The 17,696-nt window shown below is 40.9% G+C and overlaps 2 protein-coding genes across 2 annotated transcripts; both read left to right on the top strand.

Annotated features, from left to right (window-relative positions):
* The first annotated feature begins 1,482 nt into the window (after positions 1-1,482).
* On the top strand, positions 1,483-7,797 carry LOC131232748 (protein NRT1/ PTR FAMILY 7.3-like). Its single transcript, XM_058229217.1, has 5 exons — positions 1,483-1,606; positions 2,137-2,290; positions 4,667-4,884; positions 5,327-5,889; positions 6,401-7,797. The coding sequence occupies exons 1-5, from the start codon at positions 1,580-1,582 to the stop codon at positions 7,272-7,274; spliced, it is 1,836 nt and encodes a 611-aa protein (XP_058085200.1). The 5' UTR covers positions 1,483-1,579; the 3' UTR covers positions 7,275-7,797.
* Positions 7,798-12,892: 5,095 nt separating this feature from the next.
* On the top strand, positions 12,893-17,601 carry LOC131232775 (protein NRT1/ PTR FAMILY 7.3-like). Its single transcript, XM_058229250.1, has 5 exons — positions 12,893-13,755; positions 14,145-14,271; positions 14,888-15,105; positions 15,811-16,373; positions 16,557-17,601. The coding sequence occupies exons 1-5, from the start codon at positions 13,711-13,713 to the stop codon at positions 17,461-17,463; spliced, it is 1,860 nt and encodes a 619-aa protein (XP_058085233.1). The 5' UTR covers positions 12,893-13,710; the 3' UTR covers positions 17,464-17,601.
* The last annotated feature ends 95 nt before the right edge of the window (positions 17,602-17,696 follow it).

Here is a 17,696-nt window from a genome sequence, read left to right as displayed (position 1 = left end):
CCGACTCTGAGGCCCACAATCTCATTTCACGTGTACGGTGGTTTTGTTGCTGGACTGGAGTGGGATCCAGCTTGCCAGCGATTGTACTCGTACCCGATCGAGTTGATAGAGAGAGAGAGCGAGAGAGAGAGAGAGGCCCAATGCAATGTGAGGAACCCGAGTTAGAGAAAGGGAGCTAAGTTGCACCCAATGCTCCACGGAACATGGAAGAATCCTATTCTGTGTTTATTCCAGAGACTCCTATGTTAGCTCTCAGCCCCATTTTTAAAATGGTTTTGGCTCATCCTCACATAGGCATGATGTCTAAACTATCCTGACCATCCAAATTGTGGGTCACATTGAGCATATTTCTAAAATCACGATGCCGTTATCATCATCGGATTTGTCATGACACGTGTACAAAATAAATGAGTGGATAAGAAGAATTTACTAACCGTGGAAGTGCTACACAATTGTGTGGCCTATCTAATGATCTAATCAGCCTGATTTTTAATCCTCTGAGCTTACCAAATTTGGACTGCATGATGAACAGCTAAGATCTTGCACATGTATTCATTGATTCTGTCTACACGTTTAAAACAAGTGCACTTGAGCGAGTGTACTCAAAAAATAGAAAGGAGATCAGTGCCCAAAACAAATGTAGTGCAAGAATAATCTCAGCATTGGTAACCACAAACCAAATGAGGCCGTGCACTTTCATCCTAATCTAAGATTTTGATGGCTAGGATCGATTTTCACCCTATAAAAAAAATTAGCCTAAGCAGTTGGATGGTCCACACATTAGGTCACCTTTTGGATGGGCTAAAGGAAAAAATAAATAAATAATCATACTGATTAAATAATCTTAGCCTCCCAACCAGCGGATTCAATGGGCAGTTGCCATAACATTTTGGTCACCATCCATTGATGGGCCGGTGTCCGTGAAAAAAACATTAATTAACATTTGCATATGGCCTGATGCATGGACAACCTCTCCTCTCCTTATGTGGTCATCAATTGAACGGTCCAGATCGATCTGCCTCCACATTAGTCAGATGTCAGAGGCTATTATGTGCGCTAGATTTCAGCAGTTTACATATAACGTGAAAAGAGTGTTCTTTCTGTTTTTTCTGTATTTTTATATTTTCTTTTTTCCTCCCTTTTCTTTGTGGGTAAATCGACCTGGGCCCACAATATCTCAACCATTGGACCATATGACCTACGCACATTAGGGATTTGATAGGTCGTGCAAACTTTCAAACTCCAGCCAACCTAACAAAGATAAATCTGGATATGTGAAAGTGACCCCTTTAACCTTTAATGCATGTGCACACCAAAAGTCCGTGTCCTGTCACCCAAATACTTCCAACGTCGCTTTGAATGAACTGTTCATTTGGGACCCACCACTTTCCTCTTCCTAAAATCAGAACCGTCCGTCCAATATCTCCAGTCCTATATATACCCCCTCACGCTCTCCTTTTTTCTCCAAGTCATTCTCCCTCCCCCCCTCTGCCAACTCTTCCCATGCTTGCCCCATCCATCATATATATTCTTTGCATTTAACATCTTCCTTAGATTGATTGCTCTTCAAGAGCATCAAATGGCAAGCTTTGAGGAGTATAAAAGGGTTAGTGATAGCTTCCAAGCCCTTTGTATACTCATCTCCTTCTTCTATTCAATCAACTTTATATTGTTATTTTTAACATATTTAAATACTCATTTTTTTCATTACCTAGGTCATGTTTGGATGTACAATTGAATTGAATTGCGAACGTTAACTTAATGATATTTTCTAATATTCGCATTGAGGAAGTAACTTACTAATCTTTCTTAGTCCATCTTGAAAGTAATGCAATTGCAATTTGGAGCCCAGACCCTCAGTATGATTATTACTAAGGAAATAACAATTTGGTCACTTACACTTCATCATGCCAAAAATTACTATTAATTAGCTAGTTGGTGCACCCAAACACACCCACTTGGGTTGATCTCATCATTTGTTATAAATATTGTGATTTCGAATTTTTGTCGAGCCTTTGGTGAAATTGAGTTCATGGGTGCGCAGTGGACCACCAACTAATGATTTATTACACACTATCAACGTATTAGATTCATATATATAATGCTAGAAGTAACTAGTTAGTGATTTTGAAACAGGAGAAGTTGAGCGACTTTAGAGAAACAGAAGGCAGAAACAACAAGGCAGTGAAAGAAGAAGAGGAATGTACTCTAGATGGGTCCATTGATCGACATGGACGGCCCGCGATCAAAGGAAAGAGTGGAGGATGGCAAGCTGGAATTCTATTACTTGGTAATCTCCAAACACCCCAAAACGTACAATAACATGGTAATTCGATATGGTTTTCTGATGCATGCACTATCCACCTCTTGCCATTAGAATGGTCCACTTTTTATATTGTTTCGATGCTAAAAGTAGTAATAGAGGGTGCATGAATCAAAAAGAGAGGGTACATGCATCAAGGGTGCAAATATCAGCTCTAATCAACAGAGCGTATACTTCCTCCATTCCATTCCTTTTCTTTGTTTATTTGATTTTATTTTCTCATATATCTATTTATTGTAAGAAGAATATCATGGGTTTTTTTTTCTCAAGAAGTATGCTATTTGAAGAATTTTCTTAATTAAAGCTGTCTTGGTAGTTTTTAAGACTATGATTTTGTTTGCGTAAGTATGCAATGCTCGTCGATATGGTTACTACACTATGATAGGCTTTTCGTTTGTACAAGTGGGGCTGTGGTTCCATGATCTAAGCGGTTGATGTACTGGGACTCATCGTTCGATGGAAAAAAGCATCAACCATCTCCAAGATTAGAGATTCTCTCTGCCAGATCTTTAGAATATTTTAATGTGTAGATTTGATGTATTTTCTTTCTCCGAGATGTATGGTCTACAACCATATATACAATGTGGGATCAATCATTTCAACGGTTTGGATCACTTAACCATGGATCCTATACGAAGAATCTTTAAACTGGACTTCTCTGAACAACCTACAGGCCCAAGTATTATATTACCACACAGAAAAATTTACCAAAAAAAAAAAAAGAAGAAGAGGATAAGACAGAAACGTGTTCAAGTGTTATGTCATGGTGTCCCACGCGACCAGAAGAAAAAACTGGGATTTTCTGACGTTAGCTACTTCCCCACACGTGCAGACCTCTTACGGCCGTCAACGGGCCGGGCCTGAGGTTGTCTTGGCCCGGATTTTGAACTGTTTCAAATTCTGATTTTTGCAGACCTGAGCCCGGCCTATTGACACCCCTAAGACCTCTGCACATAAACGGTGAACCCGCGCGGAAACGGATTACGTCCTGCCTCCGCCTGGACTGAAATCGGTCCAGGCAGCGGCTCTTTGGATCCACCGTGATGTATATTTTATATCCACGCCGTTCATCAATTTTTACAGATCATTTTAATGTATGAACCGAAAATCGAAATAGATCCAAGCCTCAAGTGGACCACACCACAGGAAGCAGAGCTAATAATTATGCCCACCGTTAAAACCTTTATCGGGCCCACCATGATGTTTATTTCCCATCCAATCTGTTCATAAGGTCACAAAAACCGGATGAAAGGCGAACGCAAATTTCGGCTTGATCCAAAACTTCTGTGGCCCCCAAGAAGTTTTTAATGGTGAGAGTTCAATCCACTCCGTGTGTTCCACTTGAGCATTGGTTCTGTCTCAATTTTGGTCTCATATCTTTAAATGATCTGGATAAATGGATGAGCAGCGTGGATAAAACCGTACATCACGGTGGGACCCATAGAGCCCTGCCTGGACCGATTCCGTCCAGGCGGGGGCAGGACGCAATCCGCTTCCCATCCGCACGTGCCAAAATGGAACACGTGCACGGAAAAAACAAAAACAAAAAACTCATACAGCGTATCATCTACGTACGCGGTAATGATCATTTGCAATTCTCATATAGTGGAGCTGCTGTGGGCCCACATGGTGTGTGTGTTTATGCCATCCAACCCGTCCAACAGACGGATCGTACCATCAGGTGTGTATGCCCCCAAAAATCAGGAAGATCCCATGAGCAGGAGGGCTACATCATAGAGAATAATGGCCAACCACCCAAAAACATCCCAAAATAATTTGGGACCCACTGATATGTGGATGGCATCCAACTCATCTAACAGGGTCTACCCAACGGATAAAAATGGGAGGACTTGGGAATCACGCACAATTCAATCATCAGGTGGACTCTTAATATTTGGGCTTCCCATCATGATGGTGGGCCACATATATTACATATTGTGCAGGTTGGATCGCATAAACACACCACATGGCCCCGCAACAGCCGGAGTCACTCCAAGTGATTATTCTCCCTCTAGATGCATATTCCACATCCGGATTGTTCATCCTCTGGTTCCTTAAATGGATTATCATATACTAAAAACCGCACCGATTGGAACACCCTAGCTATCAAATGGGCTATTTTATTTATTTTTTTCTTGGGTATGGTCCATCCAAGGTAAAACCAATTGATGAACGGATCTCATGAATGTTCAGTAGCATGCACACACAAACAGAGTCCTTGGTAATCTAGATATAATCGTCTCTCATGTAAGTTTGGATATGATAAAATACGAAATTTTCAGCAAGTATCAAAGTCATACATGATGCTGATTTATTGTTGTGGTATGATGGATGGATGGACAGTAAATCAAGGGCTGGCAACTCTTGCATTCTTCGGAGTGGGAGTGAATCTGGTACTGTTTTTAACGAGGGTCCTACAGCAAAACAACGCTGAAGCTGCAAACAACGTGAGCAAATGGACAGGAACAGTATATATATTCTCTCTGGTGGGTGCTTTTGTCAGCGACTCTTATTGGGGCAGATACAAGACGTGTGCCATTTTTCAAGTCATCTTTGTGCTTGTAAGTGGACCATTAATCACATGTACCACTATTTCATCAAAGTTAGGCCTGTCATCATGTACCTAAAAAACAGGTGTACCTGGTCTGATTTTAACGGGTCCAGATTGGATCTACCTGACCCTTCTAGAACTTGGGTTCGGGTCCACCATTTCGGGGCCAGTTAAAAAGCGGTGCTAGCCAGGTTTCGACCGGTCCACCATCTGGGACCAAGTTAAATTTGAGTTGGGTCCGGTTGGATCTAGCTCGGGTCCAGTTAATTCCAGTAGTAATATAATATATTAAATCCAGGTCCAGGAATTCTGGGACCCGACCCGAACCTAACATGTTGGCAGCCCTGGTCCACAGTTTGATCATGCATGTGGTGGGCCTGTATACCACTACACATTAGTTAAGCCTACATCATGACCTTTTGTTTTGTTCTCTGTTTGTTGATGGATGGCAGGGATTGGTTTTGTTGTCCCTATCATCATATGTTTTCCTTCTCAAACCTGCTGGATGCGGGGATGGGCAATCTCTATGTGGGACCCACTCCACCTTAGAGATTGGGATGTTCTATCTATCTATCTACCTGATTGCCCTTGGGAATGGAGGGTACCAGCCCTCCATCGCCACCTTTGGGGCTGATCAGTTTGATGAGGAGGACCCACAAGAAGGACACTCAAAGGTTGCCTTTTTCAGCTATTTTTACCTGGCTTTGAACCTTGGCTCCCTCTTTTCAAATACTATCTTGGGCTATTTTGAGGACAGTGGGATGTGGGCCCTTGGATTTTGGATGTCCAGTGGATCTGCCTTCTTAGCATTGGTACTGTTTCTTTGTGGGACCCCAAGGTATAGACACTTCAAGCCAGGTGGCAACCCCTTACCCAGGGTCTGCCGGGTGGCTATCGCTGCAGCAAACAAATGGAGGGTCGAGATGCCGCCACGTGTTGAGGACCTACACGAAGTTGATGGGAAAGAATGTGTAATCAATGGTGGTAGAAAGATACTCCATACAGAGGAATTCAAGTAAGAACTGTTCCCTACTCAACATATCTCTGCATTACAGGTTTCACCCAAATTGGTGCAACTCGTTTCCAAATCATATAGTGCTAGAATGTATCTGGCCCGTCCATTTGGTTCACTTCACTCTTCATGTGCTATCCAAAGGTTAATTATCTGCTACCATCCGATCCTTGAGATATTTTTATTATAACTGTACATCTGTAGGTCATGATTTTTTTCCGAGTAAAAACGTATCAAAGTAACTCTTGAGAGACCTGCGAAATAAATATAACACAGGATGGATGGCCCACCTTGATGATTTCCTAATTGCGCCTTATCTAGCCTATCCATTATTTGAAGTCGAGCGATCGGATGGCTATGATAATCCAATCAATGTGATGTTGGAATGGATCAGGCCATGAAGAGTAGTCTAGACCAAATGAATGGTCCAGATCCATGATCAAACTGTCCACATGTCTCCACAAATGGTAAATCCTATCTAACAATGATTATATCTAACGGTCATGATCTTCAGATTCTTGGACAGAGCTGCAATTATCACAGACAAGGACTACACAACACATGACCAAGCTCGTCCTTACAACCCATGGCGCCTTTGCACCATAACCCAAGTAGAAGAAGTGAAATGCATACTCAGACTCCTCCCCATCTGGCTATGCACCATACTCTATTCAGTAGTCTTCACCCAAATGGCCTCCCTCTTCGTCGAGCAAGGAGCCGTTATGAAAACCACCATCTCCAACTTCCATATCCCTCCCGCCAGTATGTCCTCATTTGACATCCTCAGCGTCGCAGCTTTCATTCTCTTCTACCGCCGATTCCTCAACCCCCTCGTGCGCCGGCTGAACAAGAAATACCCAAAAGGGCTAACCGAGCTCCAACGTATGGGTATCGGTCTCGTCATAGCGGTTATGGCGATGGTTGCTGCCGGGATCGTGGAGATTTACAGACTAAAATACTCAAATGGAGATTGCTACAGGTGCAAGAGTCCTAGTTCTTTGAGTATACTGTGGCAGATACCACAGTATATGCTGATTGGAGCTTCAGAGGTGTTTATGTATGTGGGTCAGTTGGAGTTCTTCAATGGGCAGGCCCCAGATGGGTTGAAGAGCTTTGGGAGTGCTCTTTGCATGACTTCCATTTCCTTGGGTAACTATGTTAGCAGCTTGCTAGTGACCATAGTCATGGAAATCACTACAAAAGATGATAGACCTGGTTGGATTCCTGGGAACCTGAATAAGGGTCACATGGACAGGTTTTATTTCCTCTTAGCAGCTTTGACCACTGTCGACTTCGCAATCTACGTGGCATGCGCTAAGTGGTACAGGTGTATCAAGTTTGAGGTGAAGTGTATGGATCACAATAAGGAGGAGAATGATAGGGTGTAGGAGTTTTGGTGGGGCCCCACATCAACATCGGTGACCACTTCTTGGGTGTTCAGTCCTAATTGAGATTAGTGGATGGTCTAGATAATCACAATCAAGCTCATAATTACATAGATGCATGCAAGTGGGGCCCACCCACTCACCTATGAGAGTAAGTGCAAGTGGGGCCCACTCACCCACATTGTTACTGCTCTTTTGCATCATTCTCCACCCATCATTCTGTAATGGGGTCGGTGGTTTTGATCCAAGCACAGAGAAATGCCTTTTTGAGTTTGGCATTTTTCAAATAGTTGATGGTAAAGATGAAAATGACATTAGCTTCGGGGTAGTTGGAATTGTTCTGTAAAAAAAAAAAGTAGAAAACAAATCTAATGGTGGCTTCTTTTGATTTTGTATCTTTTACTATTACTTACATATGAGAAATTATTCTAAAATAAAACCATGTAAGTTTCCTTTTTAGCAAAAGTGGACAATTGTATGTGAGTCATTTTCCATCATAAAGTAGCATGGGATCTATGAAAGTTGACAGTTGATCTTCCTTCAATCTTATTGGTTTGTGATTGTTGTAACAGTACAATTTATTTTTACAGTACGCTTGAGAGGAGTATACTTTAGATTACAAAACAAGCCCAAAAAGCTTACATGGTCAGTGAAACGATTGTCCAAAATGAAGAAAGTGTAGAAACTACATTAACTTCTCATAGCAAAAAGGACAAAAGTCTCATTAAAGTTGCAGTAGGCGTGTCTAACTAAAATTTCAAGAACGGGTGTAGAGAGTTTGAAAAAAAGATAGTTTGGTAAGCCCACATGCGTGTAAAAGGACGGACAGCACGGCGAAAAGGTACAGAATCTGAGTCATCTATCGCCTGGGTCTAACTGTGAAGAGACCACTAATCCGGTGGACCGCAGCATTTGAAACAGGTAAACAACTTAATTCCCAAGTGTCGAAACGAATGTGATAATTCCCCATATAAATGGACTGGTTGGATGACATTTATACACCATAGTGGGCCCCACCAAATCCGAACGGATGTAATCATGCCCTTGAATGACTAATCTACAGCAGCCCCACTATTTGATCGGTTTGGATTTGAGGAACATGACACATGCAGTAGATGAGCCACCCCTCTCGGCCACCCCTCTCGGTAGAAATAGACTCAGAGATTAGCGGACTCTTTTGTGAGCTTCCCCAAGTGTACAGGCATGTGCAACGAAGCTCATGTACACGTTGCACCTGTGCTAGTATTGCAGGTGCGTGATCCAATCCATCCACGAGATTGGCCCCAAATTCTCCATGTTTTCACAAAAATAATATCGTCCATTCAGCATGTGGGCCCCAATATTAGAAAAAACTAGATGGGTTAGAAAATTTCAACCAAGTTTTTCAGAGCCGTACGTTTGTTTTGCAAGCTCTGGCCTGCCTTACTAGTGAGTGAACCTAGTTCTTGGACCAGGGCATAAATGGAGTGGTGCCTTTCTGATGTATAGTTGGAATCACGGACACATCATGACATGTTGGCATATGTGCAGCGTGCACATGAGCTTTCTTGCACTTATGAGCTTAGCAAAGCTCCTCTTCTGCAATGTAAAAATAGGGTGAACGTGGTTAGCTGGATTTCAACTCAAGATTATTTATTCACAAGAATCCACGTAAATAAATGAAATTAGAAAATATTATTAATAGGAATTTGGAAAAAAAAAAAAAAAAAAAAAAGAAGAAGAAGAAAAATAGTGCAATGCAACTACTGATAACATGATTTAAAAGGAAAAACATTTTAGGTGGGCCACACGTACTTTACATGTGGACCACTTGTCACTGTTTTTAACCATCCATTTCTTTTCATACGTGTAACCCACCTGATGATCCGACCAGCTTGATTTTTGGGCTGCAGACATTTGTAGCAAGCTCTCTGGATGAACGGTCAGGATCTTACGTGTGCATGCCAATGTGACACATACGAGGAGATTCGGATTGAGGTTCGTACCTCACGTACCAACTACAATATATACTCCGTTTTTGTCATTTCCTCTATGTTTGATTTCTCCTAATCTATCTCTGATAGAGTTTTAATATTAATATCATTATCCATATGATTTGGCATGAACACAGAAGACAGAAGGAAGAGAGATGAATTGGGAGAGGCACTTCCGAAAGAGAGAAGAAGAAAAAACAAAAGGAATGCGGTCATTTGTTGTGGGTTTAGATCGGTCTCTTGTTTAAACTGACGTCCTAATATGAAGCAGTAAGGCAAATGTAAAGCTAGATGTTATTCACGAGTCACAATAGACACATGTAACTTTTGATATATAGGCTAGGGTTGCATACTTTACTGATCAAGGAGACGTGGGAGCAAGCTATTCTAAGTAAGATAAAAGGGGAGTGAGTAAAACCCAAACGCACATAAATTCTTAAAATTTCAAAACTACCACATATCTAAATAGAAAATCTCATTTAATATCCACTAAAATCTCAAAGGCAAATTAATTGCATGGGCAAAACTGTTGTTGGCTCCCAAGGTCACATATATGTGGAGATGGGATAAATGTGTGGTGGACTCAATAACATTTTTAGCTTAGATTCCTAAGTTTAGTCTACCACCATTTTAGCAATGATGATGCATGGCTCATCCTCTTTACATCTGACCCTGATGGATAATTATCCAGACCGTCTAAATATTGGTGTTTCTGTGATCGAGCATACCATATCTCTAAAATCACCAAGCTAATTAATCTTAAACATCTATTAGTGGGCTATTAAATGGATGATTAAAAGGAAAGCCATTAGTGCATCGAATCGAAAGGGGAAAAAAAATAGATGGTTAATATTATTTTATCCATATAATTTTTCAGTTGTGATCCACCGACATGCAGTTGGGTCTATTATATGAACGACTGTGCCGTTGGTACACGTGAAAAGCCGCCCTCATTTTAAAAACGGTTCTAAATTAACCCATACATCGTATAAGCTGACATTTCATTGAATTTTATATCAACACATGGGACGGCAGGTTTTCAATGACCGAAAGCTCGGTCGGGCCCATGGTGATGTCACACATTTATGCACTTGGTCCATCAGTTAGGTCAGCTCATTTTAGAAAGTGAGCCCAAAAAATGAGGCAGATTTAAAACTTAAGTGGGCCACACCAAAAAAATTTTAAAAAATTAAAATAAAATTAAAAAAAAAAAACAGTAGGAAGTGAATGCTTACAAACCTTCCTGGAACCCTGGCAGTTTTGAATCAGGCTGATGTTTTTGTTTTCCCTTCATCAAAGCAGACTGCCCGGAGATATTCCTGTGCCCAGGGCTGTGTGGGGCCCACAGAGATTTTCATGACAAATCCACTCCATTCATTTGCAAGACTACAATAGGTTAGAAATCTAAAAATCAGGCAGATCCAAAACTCATGTGGACCATACCACACGAGGATTAAACGCCTGCAGGGGACAGAAGTTTTGTATCAGGATGATATTTGTGCCTACAGTTTATCTAAGTGGTAATAACCCTATGAATGGTTTGGATGGCATATACACATCCTGGTCAGCTCTTGGAAAGTATCAATTGTCCAAGTTTCTGTTCCCACTGTTTTGTTGGAATGGCCCACCTGAGTTTGGATCTGCCTATTTTTTAGATTTTTTGTCATATTGTGGTCTTTCAGAACAGATGGATGGAGTGGATTTGTTACGGATATCTCTGTGGGCTCCACACAGACCCAACACCGGTATATCTCTGTGCCCTGGTCACAGGCAATCCGCTTCCCCTTCATCCTGGTAGGAATCACCGTATGAAAAGGTAGGATGGCATTTAACCATCCGGGTAGTGGGCGTTTCCATTCCACCGTTGTTGTCGTGTGGCCCAATTGGGTTTTGGGTCTGTCTCATATTTGGGCTCATATCCTAACATGAGCTGAGGAGACTGATGGATGGAGTGGATGTCACACAGACATTGCGATCCCATGGAGCTGTAGGTTATAGGAACACCCTGTAACAGGGGTCACAGGAAATTCGAGTCCTATCACAAGTACGCTGTCAGTGGCTGTGTTTGGATCGGATCGAGGACCGGTCGTCCCTTATCCAGGCCCTTTATTTAGAGACCAGAAATTGAGGCCCAGGCCCACCTTCAAACCCGAAAATCATCGAATACACAGCTCTCAACAGCCAAAAAAGGGGCATGGACCCTGGCCTGGGCTGGGCCTCAATAGAGAAAGTTTTGAAACCTCAGTCGACCCAGCATATATATCACCAGTGACAGCCTTCACATGTTATAAAGAGAGGAATGATCACCTACAACTGATCGTACCCTACAACACACTTCTTTTTTACTTCAGAATTTTAGCTTCCAATTTTCTCTTTTCAATGAAAAAATAAATTGCTTGTGAGAAAGGGTTGTAACGTGACCTACAATCCTGGATTGGGGATCATCCCTCGGAGGGCACCGTGCTAGGACGGTGGGCGTGGTTGCTGACAGGCAAGGGCCCCACCAAGTGCAGATGTCTAAACCACACCAAATTTTAGGCTGTGGCGTAGCCCACCTAGGTCATGGATTGGCCTAATTTTTAGGTTCATGGATGGAAAACGGGTATTCCATAGAGAACAGATCGGGTACAGTTGATAGTACCATAACTTAGCAAATCTTTCCTACCAACATGCCCCATGTAGGAAATCCATACCGTTCAAATGGTAGATCCCACCATGAACATCAACTGGCACAAAAGTCAGGCCGTTTGGCTCATCAGGTAGCTCACACCACTTGAAATAATGGAAAACCCATTGTCTGCCTCAGTGTATAGGTGTGGCCCACTAGCCTTAATTTTGTGACTGGTAATCTTCATGGTGGGGCCAACAAATTTAATAGTATGGATTTTCTACCAAGATGTCAAGATGGTGAAAAAGACCTAGTTTGCTGACAAGTTAACAACCGCACTTCTGGTTGTACCTGATCATTTCTCAATTTAAATCATTCTTTCAAAATATCAAAATGTAACATATCATGTGAGATATAGGTCTCTCTTCCTTTTTTTTCTCTTTCTATGGTGGATGGTTCATATTACATTTTCAGGGTTGTATAGACAAAGTATCAGATCGGTTATCGTCCTGTTGCCACTGAAAAATGAGTTTATCTCATTTTAGTTAACAGTTAGATTTTGATAAGGATAAAAGATAATCTCTAAAACCCATAATTTAAATATGATCTCTAGTACATAATTACAGTTAATATCATTTTTTCAATGCAGTCAGACAAGGCCTAAGAGTATGTGGACATACATGTTGTATTTTAATCTTCATTTGGTAACCATCAAATCGTATCATGGATTGTTTATTACAACTGCTCTAATATACACATTATTGAGTTAAATTCCAATTGCAATTAGGCCCTCTAATAACAAGCGTGTTTTCTCAGCAGAAAGAAAGAACAGGGAACGAAAGATTAGTGATGTCCTTTGAACTAAGGATTCTTGATCTTGTTGAGGTTTTTCATGCATTTTGTTCATTGCAAATTCCACCCTGGAACAAGGATGTCTTTATTTTCAGTTGCATCCTACAAATATTTTATTAACCTATCAAAGTGGCGGGCGGCTTTCTTTAGGTGATTCTGGTGCAATCTTTAGGTTGATTCTTTTTTAGAGCCTTGTAGAATGTTCGATTGCCAAACCTAAATGCTTTTAATTTTACCAACCATTCAATACCGGCAGTAAATGCTTGCTTCAAAAACAATAGTTTTTTTTGGCACACAACCTTTTTCATTTTGTATAAAGGAAAAAAAAAAATACTTATATAGGATTATAATCTAATATTAAATGCCCAGGAACCACAACTTGTGGTACCTTACCATCTTTCCCACTAACATGCTACTTTATGTAGATAATCATTATCATGAAAATGGTGGGGCCCACCATGAAAATCGACTCAGACAAAAATCAGACCATTCTGATCGTCCTAATTTTTTAACTCGTTAGTGCTCAGAATATTAGTTAATAGAGGGCTTCATTCCTCAATTTTTTGAAATTTTTTTCTATTTTTTCTGGATACTGATTTTTTTAAGAAGGCCAAAACGATGTCCGATGTAAAAGTGAGACAATGACAGCTGCTTTGCGGCTTGTGTTACAAGTTTAGCTTAAGAAATGTCAAAAATGCAAATATTTCATTTCATTTTATTTTGAAGATGTAGTTGTCCTCATTAACAAAAAAGCATTGCTTCGAAAAACTCCATGCAACCACCTTAAGTGAAAGTAAAAGTGCCGATTACCAAAGACAAACTCTACTAATTTTAGTTCCCACCCAAGCATTGCATGGAATTTCCATTCTCCACTGAAATATCCTCATGTTGTATATATTCACCCTCAGTACTCAAATCATTCTCAGCTCCCCCACCTTCTCCTTTTTGAGCTTTCAAATTATTCTTATGAAATTTTTATTTTTATTTTTTTTAATTCCATGACTAAATGTTAGAAGATCATTTAAGTGCATCAACATCAGATTCAATGGTGGTAAGTTTTTTTTTTTTTTTTTTGGTTAATGCTCACATCAATCACAATGACTGAAAGTTTATAGATACGATTTACAAGGACTTCCGATATGCATTATGGTATTTTTCGAGTCAAGAAAAAGGGCATTTAAATAAAAATTTTCCTTGCAAAGTTTGAAAATGCCTTTTCTTTTCTTTTCTTTTTCTTCTTCTTTTTTTGGTGACCACGGAAAATGGACATTGTGCACAGCAGCAGCTTGCAAGTGGCAACATTTTCCAGAGTTTCTGGGCTTCCATGACATAATCTAATGAAAGCAAGAAAGTTTAAAAGATTTTGGAATGTTTCTCTTATTATTTTCTAGCCTAGGAATTGTTATGGTGTTATGAGAGTTCAAGACAATGCTCTGACAGGAGAAAGGATGTGCACATGAGAAAGATGATGATGAAGCTTATACTCAAGATGGGTCGATGGATCGTCATGGGCAGCCTTCAATCAAAGGAAAGACGGGAGGGTGGGGCATCGGGATTCTGCTACTTGGTAGGCCACTCAAAAAGTTTATATGCCTCCCAACTCCCATAGAAAAGACTCAGAAACTTTCATGGATGGTTTTTCCATCCACCAACATGAGAAGAGGAAATCCAAAAAAAAAAAAAATCTGGCAGAAGGGGTGATGGGAGGAGCATAATGTTAAACTCCTAAAATAAATTGGAAAAATACTACATTGCCAATACAATTTTCTACAATTGTAGGTACTATCCACTTCTAGTAACCAAATGTTTAATCTAAGTAAATCATGAGTTTGCTTAACCATGAGTCTGGATGTTAGGTTGCATAATCAAAGGACTGTTCTGCAGTTCATCTCCTGTATGAATTGCAGAAAATTATGTAACATGAACTTCTTTTTTGCTTCTTCTTTTTTTTTTTCTTTTTTTTTTTTTAAATACCAAGTATACATCCAGCGCTGGTTCAGTTGGCCATGAGAACTGTCTTCCCCATCTCTTTTAGAAGGGGCTCAACGTTATTTCTGTCATTGGCAATGTGAAGACTGTATTTCTCACAGGGTCAAACTATATCAGTTTTATGAGTAGGTTTTCATTTTTCTTCTTTTTCTACTTTTTAATTCTTCTTTTCAAAAAAAAAAAAAAAAAATCAGTGAATCAAGGACTGGCTACTCTTGCATTTTTTGGAGTTGGAGTGAATTTGGTGCTGTTCTTGACCAAAGTTCTAAAACAAGACAACGCTCAGGCTGCAAACAATGTGAGCAAATGGACAGGGACCACATATGCCTTCTCTCTGGTTGGTGCCTTTGCAAGTGACTCCTGTTGGGGAAGATACAAGACCTGTGCCATATTTCAAGTCATCTTCGTTCTAGTAAGTGAGCTTTTGAACCCTATCATTGTCACTCCTCTTTTACCAAATTATAATAACACTGTTCTTCAGTGTATAGCCTCATCATCAACATGATCAGTCAGTCATCAGGTGTTGGCCCACCTAAAAGGTTCTTACCTCAAGGCCTTGATGGAACTAGCTCCTGATTACTATTAAATTGTGATCAAAAGATGGAGATCAATTGGTGTAGATGCAAGCAACACCCAAGCCCAAAATAATCAGTGTACAAGGTTTGAAGCAAATTGTCCAATTTACACATTGGAGAAAAGGTCTTTTAGCTTCAAATTTCTCATACCCTTTCCTGCTTGATAGTTGTCTAGACCTAATTGTCATTAGGAACAGAAAATAAGATGGAAGTGCAACATGAAATAGTCGGTGGTTATTTTGAAAAGCCAATAAATACTGATACCTAGTTTTTGACCAGCCAAAGTACTTGACAGGTCTTCACCAACACTCAGCATTTAGAGCCAAATATCATATAATTTGCGACTCCAGTTACATCTACCACCAAGCGTAGACGTGGATCTTCCTAAACCAAAAACCCATCTTAAGTTTTTTTTTTAAGGGAGCATGGTATCTGAATTGTTTAAATAGCATTTTTCATGTTTATTTTTCGTGTGAACCTATAGGTCTAGCCTCTCTAGGACAATAAGCAATTTCCTGATCCTAATATATGTGAGATGACAGGGTTTGGTGCTGCTATCCTTATCATCTTACCTTTTCCTACTGAGACCATGTATCCCAGGCGATGGAGATCCTCAGTGTGTGCCACCTACTGCCATAGAGATAGCAGTATTCTACCTCTGCATCTACCAAATTGCTTTAGGGAATGGGGGCTACCAGCCATCCATTACCACATTTGGGGCAGACCAGTTCGATGATGAGGACCCAAAGGAAGGGCTCTCAAAAGTTGCCTTCTTTAGCTATTTTTACTTGGCTATGAACCTGGGGTCCCTCATTTCAAACACGGCTTTGGTATATGTGGAAGATGAAGGGAAGTGGGTCCTAGGGTTTTGGACTTCTGCAGGGGCTGCATTTGTGGCATTGGTCTTGTTTCTTGGTGGGACCCCAAGGTATAGGCACTTCAAACCAGGCGGCAACCCTTTACCTAGGGTTTGCCAGGTAGCCGTCGCAGCAGTGAAGAAATGGACAGTTGAGATGCCACCATGTGGAGAGGACCTCTACGAAGTGGATGGAAAGGAATATGTGATCAATGGAAGTAGAAGGATACTCCATACCCAACAATTCAGGTACCTTTTTTTTTTCTTTTTCTGTTCTTCAAAAACTGTTTCAGAAGGTAAAGATTAACAATAACAGTTGCAGCTACTTACACAGAAGGTGTTTAGAGAGTTCCATGCAAGCTTTCTCTTTTCTTTTCTTTTCTTTTCTACTGTTAATGACTATGAATAATGATTCATATTTGTCAATTCAAGGTTCTTGGACAGAGCAGCAGTGATCACTACTAAGGATTTCAGCCTACAAGACCAAGCTCTTGCTCCAGACCCCTGGTGCCTATGCACAATAACGCAAGTGGAAGAAGTGAAATGCATACTAAGACTCATCCCCATTTGGCTCTGCACCATAATCTACTCAGTGGTATACACACAGATGGCTTCTGTCTTTGTTGAACAAGGAGCCACCATGAAGACTGCCATCTCGACCTTCCACATCCCTCCAGCGAGTATGTCCATCTTCGAAATACTTGGGGTGGCATGTTTCGTTCTTCTCAATAAACCATATATTGTCCCTCTCTTCTGCCAACTGCAAAAGACAAACCTCAGAGCCCCTGCAGAGCTTCAAAGAATGGGAGTTGGGCTCATCATCTCAGCAATGGCGATGGTTTCTGCTGGAATTGTGGAGCTCCAGAGGCTAAAATATGCTGATGTAGGTTGTAATGACTGCGAGGACGCTAGCTCTCTAAGTATTCTATGGCAGATTCCTCAGTATCTATTGGTCGGAGCTTCTGAGGTGTTTATGTATGTGGGTCAGTTGGAGTTCTTCAACAGGCAGGCCCCAGTGGGGCTAAAGAGCTTTGGGAGTGCGCTATGCATGACATCCATGTCCCTGGGGAACTATGTGAGTAGCTTGCTGGTGACGATAGTCATGGACATAACCACAAGAGATGACCAGCCCGGTTGGATACCTGAAAACCTCAACAAGGGTCACATGGAGAGGTTTTACTTCTTGCTCGCAGCTCTGACAGGCATTGACTTTATTGTTTACATGTTATGTGCAAAGTGGTACAAATGCATCTCGTTTGAAGGGAAATGTGGAGCCAGAGAAGTCAGTCATGATACCAATTCGCTTAAAGAATCTAGTAGTGGCCTAGTGGGTGAATGAATTTGGGTAGGTTATTAAGCAAGATGTGTAGCAGTAAGCCTATGAACTGTATTAACATGGGTAGGTGAAGTAAGATACAGGGTGAAGACACTTGTAGAAAATGTTGAAATAAAGGACAATGACAACCCATCTTTTAAAGTTTTCTAGAAACTTCCAAGGCATGTTTCCTTCCCCCATACGTAGTGGGATTTATCTTCTGATCCCATTGGGATTGTAAAGAAAGTGATAGAAAT

This window comes from Magnolia sinica, chromosome 18, assembly GCF_029962835.1.
Source record: "Magnolia sinica isolate HGM2019 chromosome 18, MsV1, whole genome shotgun sequence".
In the NCBI taxonomy this organism is placed as follows: domain Eukaryota; kingdom Viridiplantae; phylum Streptophyta; class Magnoliopsida; order Magnoliales; family Magnoliaceae; genus Magnolia; species Magnolia sinica.
The sequence above is the reverse complement of the archived record's forward strand: the minus strand, read 5'-3'. Positions and strand labels throughout refer to the sequence as shown.

Excerpts from the sequence above, each read along its gene's own strand:
- LOC131232748 (XM_058229217.1), top strand. The coding sequence starts at position 1,580 with ATGGCAAGCTTTGAGGAGTATAAAAGG. Across the intron at positions 1,607-2,136 it reads GCTTTGAGGAGTATAAAAGG|GAGAAGTTGAGCGACTTTAG; the intron begins GTTAGTGATAGC and ends ATTTTGAAACAG. Across the intron at positions 2,291-4,666 it reads AGCTGGAATTCTATTACTTG|TAAATCAAGGGCTGGCAACT; the intron begins GTAATCTCCAAA and ends ATGGATGGACAG.
- LOC131232775 (XM_058229250.1), top strand. The coding sequence starts at position 13,711 with ATGTTAGAAGATCATTTAAGTGCATCAACATCAGATTCAATGGTG. Across the intron at positions 14,272-14,887 it reads CATCGGGATTCTGCTACTTG|TGAATCAAGGACTGGCTACT; the intron begins GTAGGCCACTCA and ends AAAAAAAATCAG. Across the intron at positions 15,106-15,810 it reads TTCAAGTCATCTTCGTTCTA|GGTTTGGTGCTGCTATCCTT; the intron begins GTAAGTGAGCTT and ends GTGAGATGACAG.